Source organism: Hylaeus anthracinus, unplaced genomic scaffold, assembly GCF_026225885.1.
Source record: "Hylaeus anthracinus isolate JK02 unplaced genomic scaffold, UHH_iyHylAnth1.0_haploid 12000, whole genome shotgun sequence".
Taxonomy (NCBI): Eukaryota; Metazoa; Arthropoda; class Insecta; order Hymenoptera; family Colletidae; genus Hylaeus; species Hylaeus anthracinus.
The window spans coordinates 8,297,685-8,316,468 of NW_026534347.1; the positions used below are offsets into that span (position 1 = coordinate 8,297,685).

Consider the following 18,784-nt stretch of genomic DNA (forward strand, 5'->3'; position numbering starts at 1 on the left):
AAATACGTTAAAGATTCGAAGTTTTATTCATACGTGTAAGAATAAAAACATGAATTCCAAATTGACATGTCATATCTATATATATATATATATATCAACTTCTGGTTTCGTATATATATATATATATAGATATGACTCAATATATATACATATTCATGCCGAGTAACCTCCACGTTTTTTGAAGTCGGTTAAAAAGAGACTAAGGAGAAACCAGAAGTTGACGTGGCGCAGTCGAACTTGAATGCTATTCAGCGTTCGTCGAGCGGTTAGTTTAAATCACTCGAATCTACGATTCAATATATTACGTATATTGGAAAGTACTGTCCGTTTTTAGAATAAAACAAAATAATAAATTGTTCATACCTTGAATAAACATTGATTGGATAATATAATTTTGATCACTAATTTATGACATCTTGCCAGCGCGATTCCAATTTGTATAGCATTATCAATGAATATTAACGACAGAATTAAAAAACATATTAATGAATAGTAACGAACAGAACTTTCCAATAAACCTATTACAACACAAGCATTTATTAGCATCGCACTTTTTCTACGCTTCAGGTCAAATTATATAAAATTCAACTAACGTGCATCCCATATCTCATTTGTGGTCTAACCTTCTGGTTTACAGTATAAAAAAATCATTTGCATAGAGGACATATAGAGCGACACTTGAATCTGATCCATTAAACGTTGAAATCTTTAGTTTTGCGGTGCAATCGGAAGAAAACGTTACATTGCGCGTACTCGTGCGTATTACATCGTGTTTGGCTAATGTAAATAATTGAAAAAATATTAAAATATTAGGTAAAGTATGGTATCAAGTCTCTTGCTATAAATTCTTTAATTGTTATGAAAAGTATAAATAAAAATTATGTCGTTTTAACACAGAGTTCCTTCTTTTCAGGTTCGTGTTAACTTCGACGTAGAGAACAATGGAAACGTGCATAGCAGCAGGTTGCAATGCTGCACTATCGTCGACGCCACCTACTATTTTCGCTCATCTGATCCAAGCAATTTTGGCATCGCAATGCGCCTTGGGGGGCGGCGGAGGGATTTATCCGGCAGATCGTACCGAGGAAATTTTATCTTCCAGAAGGGAATTCGACTTTGTAATAGTTGGAGCTGGAACGGCTGGTAGCGTTCTAGCCAAAAGGCTGACCGAAGTAGAAGATTGGAACGTTTTATTGATCGAGGCTGGGGAGGATCCTAGCCCTGAAAGCGACATTCCTGGTCTTATGATACTCATGTTTGGTGGAAAAGAGGATTACGCTTATGAGGTACTCATACGATGGTATGAGGGTACAAAAAAAGTAAGTTTAACGATCTAATCACGCTGTGAAAGAGTGGTCAAAACACAAAAACAAGGTCACTTTTAAAATTTTCTGAAAATTTTTTATTTTTCTACGTAATCGCCACATCTTTCAATACATTCCGTATAACGAATAACAAGCTTTTGAATTCCCAAAGCGTAATGACTTTCGTCCACTTTGCGTCCGCTGGTCGTTCTTCGCGCTCTTCATCGTGCAACTCTTCGCGGCCATTTAGGAACGCTGTTCGCCAACGCGTAACCATCTGCAGGCTCACGCATTTATCGTCGTAAACAGAACATAATTCTCGATAAATTTCTGTGGCTGTGAAGTTTTTACCGGTAAAAAAACGTATTATACTACGCGGTTCACACTTGGACGCAAATTTTAACGGAATCGCCATTATAAAATGTTACAAAACACGCGATAATCGACCGACCAGAGTCTACGACACAAGAAACTGATAGTCCGAGAGCCCGCGACAGAAATGGGTGACTCAGGTTCAGAAATGCTTGGTCTGGCATGAATTCAATGGTGCAACGCATCACTATGGCGTTTTATAATAATTTGATTTTTGGCCAAAATCATTACTACTGACATTTTTAGTGTGTATTGTTGACATACCAAATTGAAAGTTGGTCCGGCAGATTGTAAGCAGTGCTAAATGGATCTGGCAGTCGGAAAACCATGTTGGAAAAACGAAGTAGTTTGACTAAAATCATTAGCACCCATTTAGCACCGCTTACAATCTGCCAGACGAACTTTTTTATGCAATTTGGTATGTCAACGATACATTCTAAAAATTTCAGTAATAATAATTCCAGTCAAAGATACTGTTATTTCTTACATGTTTCCGACTTTCTAAGGGAGCGATGCACCGTTTGTGCTTTGCCAGCGTTGGATTATTTTTATTCTTTAGTAGAAAACAGTCAAATAGCAAAAGGATATTTGTAATGAAATTGGCCGAAATTTTATGTCGCAGGCTCTCTCGGACTATGATCAAAATAAATGAGAGAACATGTTCCTAAAATTTTGTAGTTCTACCTTCTCACCAAGACCAGCGCTAACATCGTTAAACTTACTTTCTGAACGACCCTCGTATTACCGATTGCTGAAAGAACTGTGATTGTAGAATTTTAACTAACATCTGAGACATTCTCAGTTTTCCATTTATACTACATATTTTAGACTTTTTAAAAGAATAGAGAATCGTCACATCGAAGATGAAAGATATCTAACACAAAAGATTCCATTATCACCGTCTCACGATATAAACAATTCCTTCCACAAGGTTGAACCACAAGAGGGTTCCTGCCAGGGCATGAAAAACAAACGATGCAGATGGTCGAAGGGCAAAGCACTCGGGGGCAGTTCGGTTATCAACGCCATGATTCACGTGTTCGGAAACGACCGAGACTACAACGAATGGGCGAACCTGGGTAACTCGGGATGGAGCTACGAAGAAGTATTACCTTACTTCAGGAAATCCCTGAACTGTTCACCAGAACTGCAAGCAAAATTAGGGAAATTTTGTGGAACCAATGGACCAATGAAAATCAGAGATTATAGTAGCAATGTGACAGATGTACAGAACATCATCTTAGACGGTGCACGCGAGTTAGGGTTCGAGAGTTTAAACAGTGATCGTTTCACCGGTTTCGGGAAAATCCTAGGTACGATCGACAATGAGCAACGTATGAACGTAGCGAAGGCTTTCTTGTCCCCTGTCAAAGACAGAAAGAACCTATACGTGTTGAAATCCAGCAGAGTGGACAAAATCCTGTTGAACGATAAAAAAGCAACTGGCGTCAGAGTCACTTTGAAGAACGGTCAATCGATAGACATAAAAGCGTCAAAAGAAGTGATCCTCTCAGCAGGTAGTATCGCCAGTCCTCAGCTGATGATGCTTTCGGGCATCGGTCCCAAGAAACACCTAGAAGAGATGGGAATCCCCACAGTAGTTGATCTACCTGTTGGTAAGAACCTTCAGGACCACCTGACATGGTTAGGACTTCGCATAAGTTACTTGAACGAGTCATCCACTCCTCCACTTCCGATGCATGTGCTAGACAACATCTATAACTATTTGCTACATAATAGCGGCATGCTTACAATTCTCCCAGTAGATCTCCTAGGTTTCGTCGATGTCAACGATCCCACGTCTAGGTACCCAAACATTCAGTTTCATTTCCTCATAATTTCACGGTGGAACGCATTGCGAGGACACGCTTTCATGGCAGCGTTCAATATTGACTCTGAACAGGAGTTACAAAAGCAGATCATGGAAAACGACTTGATCATTCCCATGACGGTTTTACTGAAACCGAAGAGTCGAGGTAGAGTCGAATTGCGCAGCACCAATCCAGCTGAATCCGTGAAGATTTACACGAATTACTTTGCTGAAGAGGAAGACATGGAAACGTTGTTCAAGTCTGTCGATACGCTCAAGTCTCTAGTGAACACGGAGACGTTTAAGAAGCATGGAATGAAATTGGATCACGTTGATATACCTGACTGTCGAGAGACTAAGCAGGATTCCAAGGAATATTGGGAGTGTAATGCTAGGCATCTCTGCACTTCGTTGTTCCATGCCGTTGGAACGGCTAGGATGGGTCTTGTAGATGATGAAAAGGCAGTCGTGGATCCCAGATTGAGAGTCCATGGTATCCAAGGGCTGAGGGTGATCGATGCCTCGATTATGCCGAGTATCGTCAGTGGAAACACTAATGCGGCGACTATGATGATCGCGGAAAAGGGAGCGGATATGATAAAGATGGACTGGTCCATAAAAGTTCACGAAGAGTTGTAAAAGTTAGCTTAGATTAATGTAGATGTTATTATCTTCATGAATTCATTTAATCAATAATTATTGTTAAAAACTCTTTATAAATTCATTTAACGTATAATTATTGTTACAAAACTATGTACAATTATGATTTTTTTTTACAAATACCTACTCCTACTCGCAATCCTTTAATCCAAACTGATTGCCAGCCATGCGTAGAGAGTGGTGCGCACTCGTACAAGTAAACATGTACATACATATTATTTCTAAGTCCATGACTTTAACCTATAAAACACGCGAGTATGGAGCCCTTGATGTTTATGAAAGCCAATCTATCACACGATCGACGACGATGATTTTTTTAAATAATATCCAGTGTTTCAGCTGTGCATAATTAAAAGCTTGTCGAGAAAGAGTGTCATCGTCATGTTCTCCTCAAATGGCAAATATTAATACTTACCTGTTTTCACTCGAACTACACTTGGAAAGCAACTCCCAAATCACTGTCACTTATCGTATAAGTTTGTATTAATTAAATAGTTAAAAAATGTCAAATAAAAGAAAGCGTTCTACATGTTCCGAAGATTCCAATGATACTTTGGATGAAGACAGTGACTGTTCGATGAAAGGAATCATTGAGTACTACGATAGCGAGAACAGTGATATATTTCCAATACCTCTTGAAGTGTTGAAATGTACATTTTCAGATGATTCGAACAGCGATGAATGTATGAATACAGTGTCCGATCAGTGGAAATGGACAACAAACAAAAATAATCCAAAAATATGGCAATATTCGAATACATCAGGTGTAAATGAGTCAGTTTTAGAAAGATTAGGTAGTAATGTCAGTGTTTTAGATGTCTTTAATGAAATTTTAGATGAACAATTCTGGCAACTGTTAGTCACAGAAATGAATCGATTTGCTAATCAGCGATTAAGTGACAACAATTATAAGAAAAAAAGATTTGATGAAAAGTGGTTTCCAACCAATGTGTATGAAATGAAAGCCTATTTTGCTTTGTGTATAATTATGGCACAAGTAAAAAAACCAACAGTTCAAATGTATTGGAGTAAAAGGACAGTTATATTAACTCCAATTTTTGAAGAAACTATGCCTTTTTGGAGATTTCTATTACTTTCACGATATTTACATTTTTCTAATGAAGAAACAGGAGATCAGAATGACACACTACAAAAAATTGGGAGTATTATAACTTTTTTTAACAATAAATTCAAACAATTGTACAGGCCAGAGGAAAATGTATTCATGTATGAATCTCTTATGAAATTTAGAGGACATCTTTCCCATATGCAATTTGATTCAACAAGGAGGACTAGATTCAGGATTCAATTTTACAAACTTTGTGAATCCAATACAGGATTCTGTATGGCATTCAAAATGTGTACAGAACAAAAAAGAAATGTAGTTCATGACTATGCATCAGAAAGTGCAGTAATGGAATTATCTGAATCATTATGGAATAATGGACATACATTGTTCCTGGATAGTTGGTGTTCATCACCAAATCTGTATATAAAATTACATGAAAAAAAAGTAAATGTTGTGGGAACTGTAAGTAAAAACAGAGAAGATATGCCGAAAGATCTATCATTAAAGAAATTGAAGAAAGGTGAATTTGAAACACATTCCTGTAATGGTTTGTTGGCATTAAAATTGCGAGATAAGAAGGATATATACCTTTTATCTACAAAGCATGAAGATGTAACAGTCCTAGAAAGAGAGCAGGCTAAGAAAAGGATCTCAATACCTAGTTGTATATCTGAATACAATAAAGGCATAGGTAGTATAGATCGTAGAAATCAATTTTTGGCCTGCTTTCCTAGAATGAGAAAATTCGTGAAAGAATATACAAAAATGTTCTTCTACATGACAGATATAGCCATTTTTAATGCACATGTTTTATTCAATAAACTGAATGATAAGAAAAAAATGAATTACATAGATTTTCGAACAGAAGTGGTGGAGGCTTTGTTGCGATCAGTACAACTACCTAAATACAGTACATATGAAAGACCATCACAGCGTGCAATACCGTTGCAGGCAAAGCATTGGGGACATTTTCCAAGACATATACCTTCAACAGAAAAGAAAGAAAGGCCTTCAAGAACATGTAAGGTATGCTCAAGAAGAAAGGAAAGAAGTGAAACTACGTGGGAATGTAAAAAATGTTTAGTAGCCTTACATGTTCCAGAATGTTTCGAAATTTATCACACCATCGAGGACTACTGATTAGAACATTATATATTTTCTATACTTTTTGTATTTATATGTATCTGTTATCAAATGTATATTGACTTTAATGTCATGTTTATAAAATTAATTAGAATATTATTTTGTATAGAATACTAGTTTAATTAGAATAATATTAATTGGTGAAAAATTAGGAATGTTAACTATTGTTAAACATTTTATATTAACTGAAAATGAACAAGTAGAAAACAAGTACAATAATCCTTTTATTTGTAAATAGACGATAAAGAAGATAATTTATAAATGTAAAAGGCATAAGCATTGCAAAAGACTTTCGAAAAAGAGATCTTAAAATCGTGCGTGTTTGAAAACAAAATATGCTTATTAGCCAGATAATTATAATAAACTACTATAAGAAAATAATCTTGCAACCATTTTATAAGTCTCATATTATTTTAAAACACATTTGATAAAATCTGCTTGAGATTTAAATGTCCACAATTCGACAGCGTAAGAACGTAAACATGACAATTCATGGAAGTACGTCTTAATGTTTGATTTTGATAGGCGTATCACAAGCAAAATGGCTGGGACGACGGCGAGAATCGGTAATGTCAAGTGACAGAACGTTGCAAAGTTAAACACTGTCATACAGACGCATTAATAACTCAATATAAATACATCACACACATATTAGCTGTCGTGTTTTTTAAATTGGCGTGATCTAACTATGTTGAACGACGTACCAAAAAGGTTATTGAAAAGCTCGGAATCAACTGAGGTACGTTGACGAAATCAAACACATGTTTCCACCCAATGGTATTCACCATAAAAAGCATTGATAATAGACCAAATAATAATAATAAAATGAATAAAATATCCCATGAAATGTGAATAATAAAATAGGTACTGTGTTATTTGACTTCAACGCGTTGTTCACTGTTTCATGTTTCATGTTTCATCGTTTCTATTCCTTACTCCACGTTTCACCTATTTTCGATGTAATTTATATTCGAGACTTTTACGCATACTGTCATAACGTACACGTTTTTGTTTATTTATTCATTGTTGCACCTGTCGCTCGAACAATATACCTTATGGTACTAAGATATAAAATGTATGGTGTTTATTCGAAAACTTTGAAGCCATCTGTCGTAGCTTGTTAGTACTAAGAAACGCGTATTAAACGGTGAGCGGGAAATAAAACTTGTGAAAAAGTTCATTGTTAAATGGTTTATAGGCTGATGTACGCGAAGATGAGGAACAAGCAAAGAGATTCCAGGATATTATCGATTTGCTTTTAGCAGCAGGGTATTTCCGAGCTCGAATAAAAGGGTTATCGAATTTTGATAAGGTGTGAACATAAACCTCATTGAAAGAATTAAAATAGGATAGTAAAACTGATATATTAAAAAACAAAGTTGTTAAATTAATATAATATTTAGGTAATCGGTGGGATGACCTGGTGCATAGAATCCTGTAATTTCGATGTAGATATCGATTTATTATTCCAGGAAAATTTAACCATAGGTCAAAAAATGTAAGTTTGCACGCAAACAACATTATTATAATATTATTTTATTTAGATTCGCATAGAATATTATTCTAACCATGTGTAAATATTTTTAGATCCTTGACTGAGAAAATTGTAGCTGTGTTGCCCAGAATGAATTGTCCATACAGAATAGAACCACATCAAATTCAAGGCTTAGATTGCATTCATATTTTTCCTGTTATTCAGGTAAGTAATTTATTTTTCCGATGCGTGATATTTATTAAGACTATTTTAATAACAAGATAAATTTTAGTGGTTAGTGAAACGATCGATGGAAACGCGAGAAGAAACCGCTGATTTTGTACGATCGTTTGCTCTTAACCAATTCCATAAAAAACACTCTTTCGCCGAGGATGCTGGTACTGCGAAAGCAGTTAAAGAGAATCTAATACGAAACATTCAATTGGTTAAAGTAAGGTTCATATGTATTTATATTCATGTTTTCTGTTATTCAGGTAAATAATGTATTTCTCCGATGAGTGATATTTATTACGACTATTTTAATAATAACATAAATTCTATCATGATATACAGGGTACTCCACTAGAAAAAAAAAAGCAATTATTTATCACCTTTAGTAAAGATGATAGATTTGTATGTTACGATTATTTTCCAGAAATCGTATGAACCTCGTCGACTTTTCAAGCACAAAGACGGCACTATCAGAGATGAATCTACCAGATTTCTTGGCACAGTTCTCGAATATGAAGCTCCTTTATACTATTCTTCGAAAACTGCTGGATCCCCAACGGCAGCGGCCTCAAACGAAGCTCAAGACGATGATAAAAAAGAGGAATTAAGGGAAAAGGTAATAAGAAAACACCGTTGAGTACAATTTTTACATTATTTATTCACATATATCGCCTATAGGATACAAGAAATGAAAATGAAATTTTTAGCTAATATTTAAAAAATGTTTACAAACCTGTATTTACAAAACGATCAATTATAAGATATAATTCCTTTTTCACGCATTGCGCAGGATCCTGTGGAGCAGGTCAGTCTTCTCAAAACTTGTGTTACAGATTTTTCTTACAGACAAATCGAACTAAATTAATTCTACAAAATAACAAATTCAAACCTTTTTTTTACTCTTATATTTTAAACTGTATTGTAATAAACCATTCTTTCATAGGAGAATACAGAGCAATTGGCTGGAAACTTGGCCGCTATTGAAGAAAGTTCAGTAAGTAATTATACAAATAAATATTAAATATTAACGCTTTTAATTAGATATTTATTATTCATGATTTACACAGGCTCGTTTAAGTGTAACAGCGGTGGGCAACATCGTCGGGATCCAAGTCCAGGAAATCGCCAAAGTGGCCGAGAAATATGCAACAATGGCGACTTCCGAGATGAAGGTCAATTTCTTCTTATTGTTTTCTAAATGACTCGACAATTTAGTATATTCTTACTTGCATTCAATTGTAGGAAAATGGCACAATAGATTCTTCAGCGGTGTTGACCGTGCTACAGAAACAAAAGGCTGCGCTCCAAAATCGAGCTCGGAAATTGACGAAAGAGAGAGATAGCTTGTCGTCTAAAGTATCCGAATTGACTGCTAAAACAAATGCATCTCGTGCAAAACGTCAAGCTATTGAGCGTTCATTGAAAAAAGCGGAAGAAATGGGAATGAATAATGAACAAGATAGGTATTTATTCTTTTATGGAAAAGGCATGTACTTATAAATCGGAAGAGATTCATCTTTGTTGTTTCTTCAGCGTTTACAAGCGTCTGGAAGAATTGCTTCTAGTACATGACGGTTTGAAGGAGCAAGAACACAACTTCCGCGAACAATGTAAATTCGATTTGAATCTACTGCGTGGTAAATTGCAAGAAATCGAAAGCGGCACTTCGGAAGAGGAGGAAGATCGTTTGAAGGAGTACGAAGAACAAAAGGAAGCGGTCACAAAGACAAGATTACAATTGGCCAAGAAGAACAGAGCAATTGCTTCTTTGACCAGGCAATTAGATGATGTTCCTGGACGCTCCGAACTTACGCAATACCAAAGACGCTTTATGGAACTGTATAATCAAGGTTCACAGATTTATTTTTAAACCCCGACCTTCGCTGAATCATTCTGACAATAAAACGTTGTTCTTATCATTTTCATTGCAGTTTCGGCCAAGCACAAAGAAACAAAACAATATTACACGTTGTACAATACTCTGGACGATACGAAGCTTTATTTAAGCAAAGAATTATCGTTATTAAATTCTATCCAAGATAATTATAATGAGTGAGTCATTCGTAAGATTTGTATTTTTACTTATTGATAAGAAATATTGTTTTACTTTCTTTCTCTACTTGTACAGAGCAATGGCATCGACGAGCGGTAAGGAACAGTTCCTGAAGCAATTCGAAGCTATTGTTGCAGGTGTGAAACGCAACAAAGAAAAGGTAAACAAATTTCGCTATTCGTCGATTCATGTACGTAAGTAAATCGTTTAATTAGTAAGTCTTGAGACCTATAGGAATATTCGATTGAAGATATACAGATAAGAAGACAGACGAGGTACAGATTTAACAAAATGTTTAGAACAGGTACAAAAAAGGACATTTTGATCATGTTTCTTGTAGGTGGAAAAACGGTGTTCCGATGAGAAAAATAGGAGAGACGCCCTTAGCCGACAACTTGCCACTTTGATAGAACAACAACGCAAATACGTTGCTGCGGTCAGGCAACTCACTATTGAATGTCGCAAAAATGAGACCTTGCTAGCGCAACTGCGTGGTCCGTAAATAAAAGAATTCGTTCCGCTTATCTTGAAACATATCGAATTTACGGATGCTTGTTGCAATCGTTCATTCTATCGAAAAACTTGAGTATTACGTTAGCGCATAGCCGACGGGCGTTGGAAGGTGTTTACCATTTTTATCCACTCCTGTAGAATCTCGACATTTTACAACAGATTTTTAAAGCGAATCTCCATTAGTTTATGCGCGTAGATTCGTTTATTAATGTTCCGTCGGCTGTGCTAAAGCATTAAATAAATCGATGCCTCACACGAACAATGCAATTTCGATCAACGTTATAGCCAAAACTGCAAGGAACAAGCTTCTATTTATACTTTTACCGCATATCGGGTGTCCCGCGTAAAGTGTTACGAGCTGTTTTCTCTGAGGTTTCGATTATAACGAAAATCAGTCACTGAAAAATATTTCATCTGGATATTAGTAAAGACAAAAATTATGTAACTGCAATTAGTAACCTCAAAGAAAACCATAACAGTTGACGTGCGACACTCTGTACATTATTAGTACGTCAAACGTTTCTGTTTTTCAGATTCATACTCGCGTGGGTAACTCGGAGTTACAAAATCAAAGAATGAAACTTGAAAACGAGGTTGTTCCTTTGTTCTTTATTAAAATATATATATATATATATTTTTTTTTGTAACAGAATTTTGTATAGAACACTCTAGAAATGTACTTTTTCTATTCCTCTTCTACCATAAAACATTTTCGTTTATTAATCTTCTAGTAATATTACATTCAAATATTTCGATAGCATCCCAGCAATATCTATTGTGAGTCCTGTCTAAGAGGCGCGAAAATTACCTATCTGACACACGATTACCCCTACCACTTCTTGGAATTGGTCAACTACTTTATAAATGAAGTTCAGAGTTCAAATCTGTCCCCTTTTTAACTCTCACTTTGTATAATCAAATTTCATACGATTTTATTTGGTAAATACTGTAATCGTTATAAAAAAACACGTTGCAACTTATAAACTTGATTTGAAGTTTTATTAATAATATTCCTGTAACCTTCTTTAGATGTTATCGCGATAAATTGAAATATTTTTGCAGAGTTTTAGGAATATTGCAAATTATTATGGATCGTATGAGGTAAAGTATGGTAACGTATGCAATTGTGATGGTTTGATTCGCAAAAGAAATAAATGTATTCAAATTCGAAGTTCAGAGGATGCCAAAAAAGTTGTTCGACGCAACAAATCCAACTGTACCAATTTAAAATAGACAACGGCCAAAATTCATGTGACGCTCGTGTTCGTACGAAGTATAGACGAACGTGTATAATATATGCACACGTTGGGATAGCAATTTTAACCCGATAATAGATTGCTACTTACCCGCTTGTCCGTTTTCCCTTTCATGCACAGCATTCGGTGTTTTCCTCGTTGCTCCGTCAGAGCCCTCTTCGGTTCGCAACTGTGTTGGCTATCGCCATTGTTCTTCTGACAGTGCTAATGTGTTCACGTGTTTTTCTCCGTCTTCCCGTGGATCTATCGTAGCCATTATCGGTGGTACGGTGATCAGTGATCCGTTTTGTTAACGTTCATTAGGATGTAACGAGCATTCACCGTGACGCTCTGTAAAAATAATGTAATATGATAATCGTATCGGTTGGGAGAACCATTAATTTGTGCTTGTTCCTTTCAAACTAAAGGAACATGTACTATCTATACGGTGGCTTTTAACGTGATATTTCTTATGAAAGAATTATTACGTGTAGGATGGCAAAAGACGAAGGGGACGACCTCTTGCCAGACAAGGACGCGGCGAAAGGATTCTACGCAAAATATGAACCAAAAGAAATCCTTGGAAGGTTTGTCACGTGATATTTGAAAAAAAGAAAAATAACAACATAGCGTACTATTTTTATTTGTTCGCTAAGCACGCATAGCATGATAGATATGTTCCTGTTTATATTATTAGACACTGGTGCGTTGCGATTACAATAAGCGAGTCGAGGGATTTGCCGCCTCAAACGAACAAACTAACCTGTACAATTATTATAATTCGATGAAATTAAATGGATCGCATCTAACGATGACAGTTATTTGTGCGAATTAATTAAAATTTCGTAGCCTGATCCAGATGATTCATGTTGTAGACGGACTGCAGTACTAACGAAACGTTGTACGAAACGCCGTTTATTTTTATCAAACGTTAGTTGATATATCGTTTTATAAAATAAATGAAACTCCTTGCGTATAGTAAATCGATCAAGAAACAATGAACGTTATTACAAAACTCATGACGAAATAATAAAGACAATATATCACTTCTAGGTTTAGATTTTTATTTATATATCATTGACGTTAATTTGAAACAAAAATTGTACTCTATACAAGTAAACACGAAATATGACAACAGCCATATATCCTAGCATTCTACCATTTTTTTTCTAAATAAATAATAGGATTTCATCTTAGCTGTAACACTTTGTAGTGTTGAATCTTAATATGAATAACAAATTATGATAATATTTACAGAGGAATATCTTCCACTGTTAGAAGATGTATAGAAAAAGAAACAGGTATAGAGTATGCAGCTAAAATCATAGATATTAGTAATGAAACAAATGATGATGGACATACTATGAAAGATGCTACATTACAGGAAGTGCATATTCTTCGTAGAGTAGCTGGTCATCCTTATATTAGTAAGTTTGTGGTAGTATAGGTGTAAAGAATCACATATAATGTATACCAAAGGATATATAAAGAAAAACAATGTTTTTATATCTTTCTAGTTGAATTGCATGATGTCTTTGAGTCTAGTACATTCATCTTCTTAATTTTTGAAATTTGTAAAAATGGAGAGTTATTTGATTATCTCACATCTGTTGTTACTCTTTCTGAGAAAAAGACACGTTATATCATGAGACAAGTGTTTGAGGGAGTTCAACATATCCATAATCAACAAATAGTACATAGAGATTTGAAGCCAGAAAATATATTACTAGATGATAATCTAAACGTGAAAATAACAGATTTTGGTTTTGCTAGAGTACTGAAAGGGGAAGATAAATTATATGGTTTGTAGTTATTTTATAAAACCAAGTATACATTCATATAATCAACAGGAATGGCTAATCTTTATTGATAATATTGTTTTTTTAGATCTTTGTGGTACTCCTGGATACTTGGCACCAGAGGTACTAAAATGCAATATGTTTGAAAATGCAGAAGGTTATAGATATGAAGTTGACATGTAAGCTGGTGTAATTTTATATACATATTTAATAATTAAGTTCATATATAAGAGCTAATATTCGTATTTTTTTTTAGATGGGCCTGTGGAGTTATTATGTTTACTTTATTGGTTGGTTGCCCTCCATTTTGGCATAGAAAGCAAATGGTCATGCTTAGGAACATTATGGAAGGGAAATATTCATTTACTTCTCCAGAATGGGCAGATATAACAGGTGATTATTATTATCTACTGAAGTAATCAAACATATATTACATAAGAATATTTTTTCAAACGCAGTTTTATAGTTTTTCAATACATTTACAATTTCAATAATGTTTTGATTTTTATTTTATTTTCAGAAGCCCCTAAAGATCTGATAAGAAAGTTACTAGTCATTGAGCCCAAGAAGAGAATTTCTATTAAGGATGCATTAAATCACTCATTTTTCCACACAGTGGTAAATATTGTAGTTATGGAATTTATATAATAAATATGTAAAATATCAAAATGTAAAATAGGATACAACTCTTGAACATGTATCATTTAGTGTAATTCTTAGAAAACTGTATAGTATATCAATAATTTTTCATTTTTATTTGTTTGCTTTATGTGTTCATCAGTGTATTATTCATAGCGAAACACACTTGCTTAAAAGATTCAAATATCATTTTTCAAACTGTATTACATTAAAAATTGTACTAATTTGGAAGCGGTTTTTATGAAGGAGCAGTAAACATAATATCAATGTAAATACATATAAAATTACTGGAATTGCAGCTGTGGGATCAAGACATCGCTCCTCTAAAACGTTCACTATCGTCTAATTCTCGACGTCTGAGTAGGATATCTCAGTTAGCTTTGGTAAATTATTTTTGTTTTTATTTTGTTTGCTATTAAATGTGGATTCCTTTGATTACAGGTTTTCTATAGTATAACAACTAACATTTTGGTTTTTATTAATATTTGAAATTGATTAAAAATGTATATAAAATGTATACGATTTTTTTTTATTTTGTAATTTTATTAAGTACTCTATAAAATACAACTAAAATATTATACTATATCAAAACTTTAACACGTAAAAGCGAGTAGTAAAAAGCATGAAGACTTATTAATATCGGTTATAATTATGCATAACTGATTTATAATAAAAACCTTTTAAATAAAACATCACTTTCTGAAAGCATGAGGAAGGTTTATTGAAGCATGAAAGTGCAAACGTGCACTGGGAATTAATAACACTAAGAGTATATTAATTACTTTTGCTTCTATGATATAACAAAGTACTATAAAAATACAATATTTCAAGCTTTACATGCATGTATGATTGCTTTGATCTCATTTTCTATACTTTTTTTATACTGTTTATGAAAATGAATTTTATTGCAAAAATGATGACTAATTTATTGTTCTGTAAACTGTTTCATAATTATGCATATCATTACTAACATTATTCTTTTACCCTACACAACACATATTTATTCTTACCTTTAATAACATTTTTATTGCAGGAATTATTACATGACAAAAATATGAAATTACATCTTATTTAAATATTTTCGTGTTTTTATCTTACTTTATATTTCGTACAGGAATTGAAGGCAAAATCATTTAATGCAAGGAAAAGATTCCAGTTAGCTATCATTTGTGTTCGTGCGGTTGTTCGTATTAAACGGCTTCATACAACACCCGAGCCTCTTTCAACACAAGTGGCGTGTACTGATCCTTACAGGATTAAAATTTTACGAAAGGTACTGTTTTGTATCTTCCTCGGCGAACGTATGAATACATCATTACATAGAGTAATACGTGTAAATGTGTATCGTTTTCGTAGGTCATCGATGGTTGTGCATTCAGGGTTTATGGTCATTGGGTGAAGAAAGGAGAAGGACAAAATCGAGCAGCACTATTTGAAAACACACCAAAGACAGAACTGAAGCACCTTTATGTTAGTAATTTGAGCAGATAACCCCAATGCTTTAACAAAACATTCTTTAGATAAAATTGTTAATTCTTATGTTAGTAAACGTTTACAGTATCTAAAAAAAAAATATATATATATATATTCATCAAGAAAAAAATGAAAAAATAAATAACTTATATAAAAGGGTGACAAATATATAATACTTTCTCTTGGTTCTATTTAAATCTGTAGTATTGTAAGGTAAACTTCGAAATATGTTAATTGTCTTTAAATATCGTAGAGGCAAGGAAGACATTAATTGTATTGTTGAGTTTTCAAAATTTCTATGTAAAAATCGATTTACATATTTATTGGTTCTAAAGATTTTTTGGATAGTTGTAGTTATTTAAAAGTGCAGTGCTGCTCAATAAATATAAATTATACACTTCTCAAACAAAATACTAAGAAATGTGAAAAATTATGTTAGTGTTATGCTACACACTCTTAGAGTGTGTTTTGTGTTTAGATGAAGTATTATATTCAAAGCAGTTGGTGAAACTATTTTTTGAATGCTCTATTTAAAATTAATAATAATTTTTTTGTTACAGTATTTACTGCTTTTTTCATAGCACAATATAATATAAAACAACTTATTTTTAAAGGAAAAAATAAGTTTGAGAACAAATTTTCCCGTGTGCTAAAAAAGAAAATAAGACTTTAAATTAATTATATATGTTCAATGTAGATAAAGGTGCTTATTCGTACAAACATAAAAAGTTTTGTTCGTGATTATATTTTTTATGTTTGTACCTTTCTATAAAATATATTCAGTAGTCATGTAAATAAAAGTTACATAATTTACTACAAATCAGCAACGCATATGAAATTCAATTTTGATGAATACTTTTACTGTAGAATATAGTAATTTATAGCTATATTTTAATACAAAACAAGTTTAAAATTGTACAAAATTTATGAAAATATATCTACAGTAAAAGATTTAGAAAGGTTTATGGAAAAATTTAAAATGAAAATTATACGTAATTCCAAATTGATTCAAATTATACTGAAGAAATGTATTCCATAGTAATATTATTTACTAGAAATCTGTGTGTAGATTATAGTATATAATATTTTGTGCAAATTCTAGTCATATTTTATACTGCTGAATTTGTCTTAGATTTTAAATGGTAAAGAACTTGTGTGAAGTTTAGCTAATTTTTCTTGAAATACAAAAGTAAATTGCATGAAGTTAAAATTAATATTATCATTTAAAAGGTTACAAAGAATAGGTAAAAATGAATCTGAAAAATCATATTGATAGATGTACCTATAGCAATACATATTTTGTGTAAGATGTATGTTTTGAAGTAAAATATTTTTGCAATGTGTAATAAATTATATTTTTATTAAATTTGATTGCCTATCACAATTACGATTATGTTTTGTACGTTTGTAGTAGATTTGAATTCATGTTGAGTGCACAGAATGTATGTTATACAAATGTACTTGTGTGATTTTTACATATGTGTTACTTATGGTATACATCTACATGATGATAATATACTTTCTGAAAAAAGTAGAACCCGAATTCTAATTTCAATTCTTATTAAGAACCTAAATATTCTTTAAGTCCTCCACTGACTTTGTATGTCCAATTTCTAGTAATTCTTCTGTATGTTTAAACACTATTCGCTTACCTAATTATTATAGCAAGTATTGTTCTTTTAATACCTTAATTACAATAATCATAAGTTTTGAATTGTATACTTTTAAACATTAGCTTAGTAAATTATCCAGTTTAATTGTGATTGTTCTTCAATAAATACGTGAATATAAAATCGCGAAACGAATTGAAGAAATGATAATAATTGATAATAACACTTGGAAGTAGGAAGGATATTAAATATTACATTTTAAATTAATTTAAGAATAAGTGTACGGTTTCCTGCAAACATTATCCTTTTTACTTTAAACTTTTATATGAATTTTTTACTTTAATTTTGTTATCTACATCAAAGAATTTATAATCTTAGTACATATTTGATGGTTCGCTTTAAAAATACGAAAACCTCTTGTTCCCAGGTATGCATGGCGGATATCACGATACACGCTTCTTAGTTTACCAGTAAAAAGCTACAAGTTTACGAGTGATCGCATATTTTATTGGAATATAGAGAAACTGAAAAGAAGATTAACAGGATTTGCTTTCGAAAAAGTGACGGTACATAGTTTTGGCGCGCGCGCAAAGGTAAACAATGAACTGTATGTTTCGATATCGTAGAAGTGGCAACAGTGTACAGCTCCGATCCATGTGACAGAGAAGGAACGTGACAAAAGGTGGCAGAGGGTGACGCCGCCGAGATCGGAGTGAGTGTTTGCCCGGGCGAGCCGGGTGTCGGGTGTGCTGTGTACGATTGTCGCGATATTCGTCCGTTCTGGCGTCCACCGGAAGGTAAGCCTGCTCGAACAAGATATCGGCTGGCTCCGAAATCTCGTTTTCACATGTTTTTCGCGATGATAACGACGGGAATTTGAGAAAATCGCGAAAAAAGTGCACCGACTAACGAGCAATATACAGCAGCTCGACACTTCTCTTACACGCCCAGCGGAGTGCTGCGTCACATGGGCTGCGTTCATTGGTCGATACAGCCAGGTGACGTCACGAACCGCGCTTTGATTGGTCTATACCTCGGACCCCAGACACGTGAATCGTGGCCAAGCAAGCATGGCTGTTGATGCGCAGTGGTTAGCACTTGTAAAATGTTTCTGCCACGCGCTAGATCGATCAGGTTATAATCGTTGTGTGCTGTGAAACGTCGCAAGATCGTCGACTGTTCGGAAACTTTACGTGTGCCTCGTGATTTTCCGCATGTGTCGCACGTTTGACAGCGGAAATACCGCAGAAATTCTCGCAAGAAATTGATTTCTACCGTGAAAGTGGGTTCCAGCGTGTTTCCATTGTGACCGAAATACAGTCGCGTCGTACCTGTAAGTTTCCTGATTGTTTTCTATCCGTTTCTCGCGTTACCACGCCCGTTTAAAAGCCTTCGCGGA

At 33.9% G+C, this 18,784-nt stretch overlaps 5 protein-coding genes across 9 annotated transcripts in view; all 5 read left to right on the forward strand.

Moving 5' to 3' along the window:
- The first annotated feature begins 701 nt into the window (after positions 1–701).
- Positions 702–4,222, forward strand: LOC128890169 (glucose dehydrogenase [FAD, quinone]-like). The gene is made up of 3 exons (XM_054148433.1): positions 702–813; positions 914–1,286; positions 2,608–4,222. Exons 2-3 carry the CDS (start codon positions 942–944, stop codon positions 4,123–4,125), a joined length of 1,863 nt encoding a protein of 620 aa, XP_054004408.1. The 5' UTR covers positions 702–813; positions 914–941; the 3' UTR covers positions 4,126–4,222.
- Positions 4,223–4,286: 64 nt separating this feature from the next.
- LOC128890171 (piggyBac transposable element-derived protein 4-like) lies at positions 4,287–6,457 on the forward strand. Its single transcript, XM_054148436.1, has one exon. It carries the CDS (start codon positions 4,649–4,651, stop codon positions 6,353–6,355), a length of 1,707 nt encoding a protein of 568 aa, XP_054004411.1. The 5' UTR covers positions 4,287–4,648; the 3' UTR covers positions 6,356–6,457.
- A 431-nt stretch (positions 6,458–6,888) lies between these two features.
- On the forward strand, positions 6,889–10,450 carry LOC128890172 (coiled-coil domain-containing protein 93). Its single transcript, XM_054148437.1, has 13 exons — positions 6,889–7,097; positions 7,557–7,670; positions 7,762–7,856; positions 7,946–8,057; positions 8,125–8,283; positions 8,488–8,679; positions 8,854–8,868; positions 9,007–9,057; positions 9,131–9,235; positions 9,306–9,526; positions 9,597–9,913; positions 9,995–10,115; positions 10,192–10,450. The coding sequence occupies exons 1-13, from the start codon at positions 7,047–7,049 to the stop codon at positions 10,316–10,318; spliced, it is 1,680 nt and encodes a 559-aa protein (XP_054004412.1). The 5' UTR covers positions 6,889–7,046; the 3' UTR covers positions 10,319–10,450.
- A 1,550-nt stretch (positions 10,451–12,000) lies between these two features.
- Positions 12,001–15,875, forward strand: LOC128890179 (phosphorylase b kinase gamma catalytic chain, skeletal muscle/heart isoform). 3 transcript variants are annotated; one of them, XM_054148453.1, is made up of 10 exons: positions 12,008–12,228; positions 12,359–12,451; positions 13,122–13,291; positions 13,382–13,666; positions 13,752–13,842; positions 13,920–14,056; positions 14,184–14,281; positions 14,602–14,685; positions 15,417–15,575; positions 15,659–15,875. In XM_054148453.1, coding segments are annotated over exons 1-10 (1,254 nt in total). In that variant the 5' UTR covers positions 12,008–12,226; the 3' UTR covers positions 15,794–15,875. The 3 variants fall into 3 exon arrangements, with proteins under 3 accessions (XP_054004430.1, XP_054004428.1, XP_054004429.1); XM_054148455.1 differs by lacking the exon at positions 14,602–14,685 and having other exon boundaries at positions 12,001–12,228; XM_054148454.1 differs by having other exon boundaries at positions 12,008–12,451.
- Positions 15,876–16,029: 154 nt separating this feature from the next.
- Positions 16,030–18,784, forward strand: part of LOC128890152 (max-binding protein MNT-like) — a 53,192-nt gene continuing 50,437 nt past the window's right edge. For 2 of the 3 annotated variants that reach the window (XM_054148397.1, XM_054148400.1), the window contains exon 1: positions 16,030–18,718. The gene's annotated coding sequence lies outside the window, so the exon portion shown is untranslated. The remainder of the gene's footprint in view (positions 18,719–18,784) is intronic. The other variant, XM_054148398.1, reaches the window with a different exon arrangement.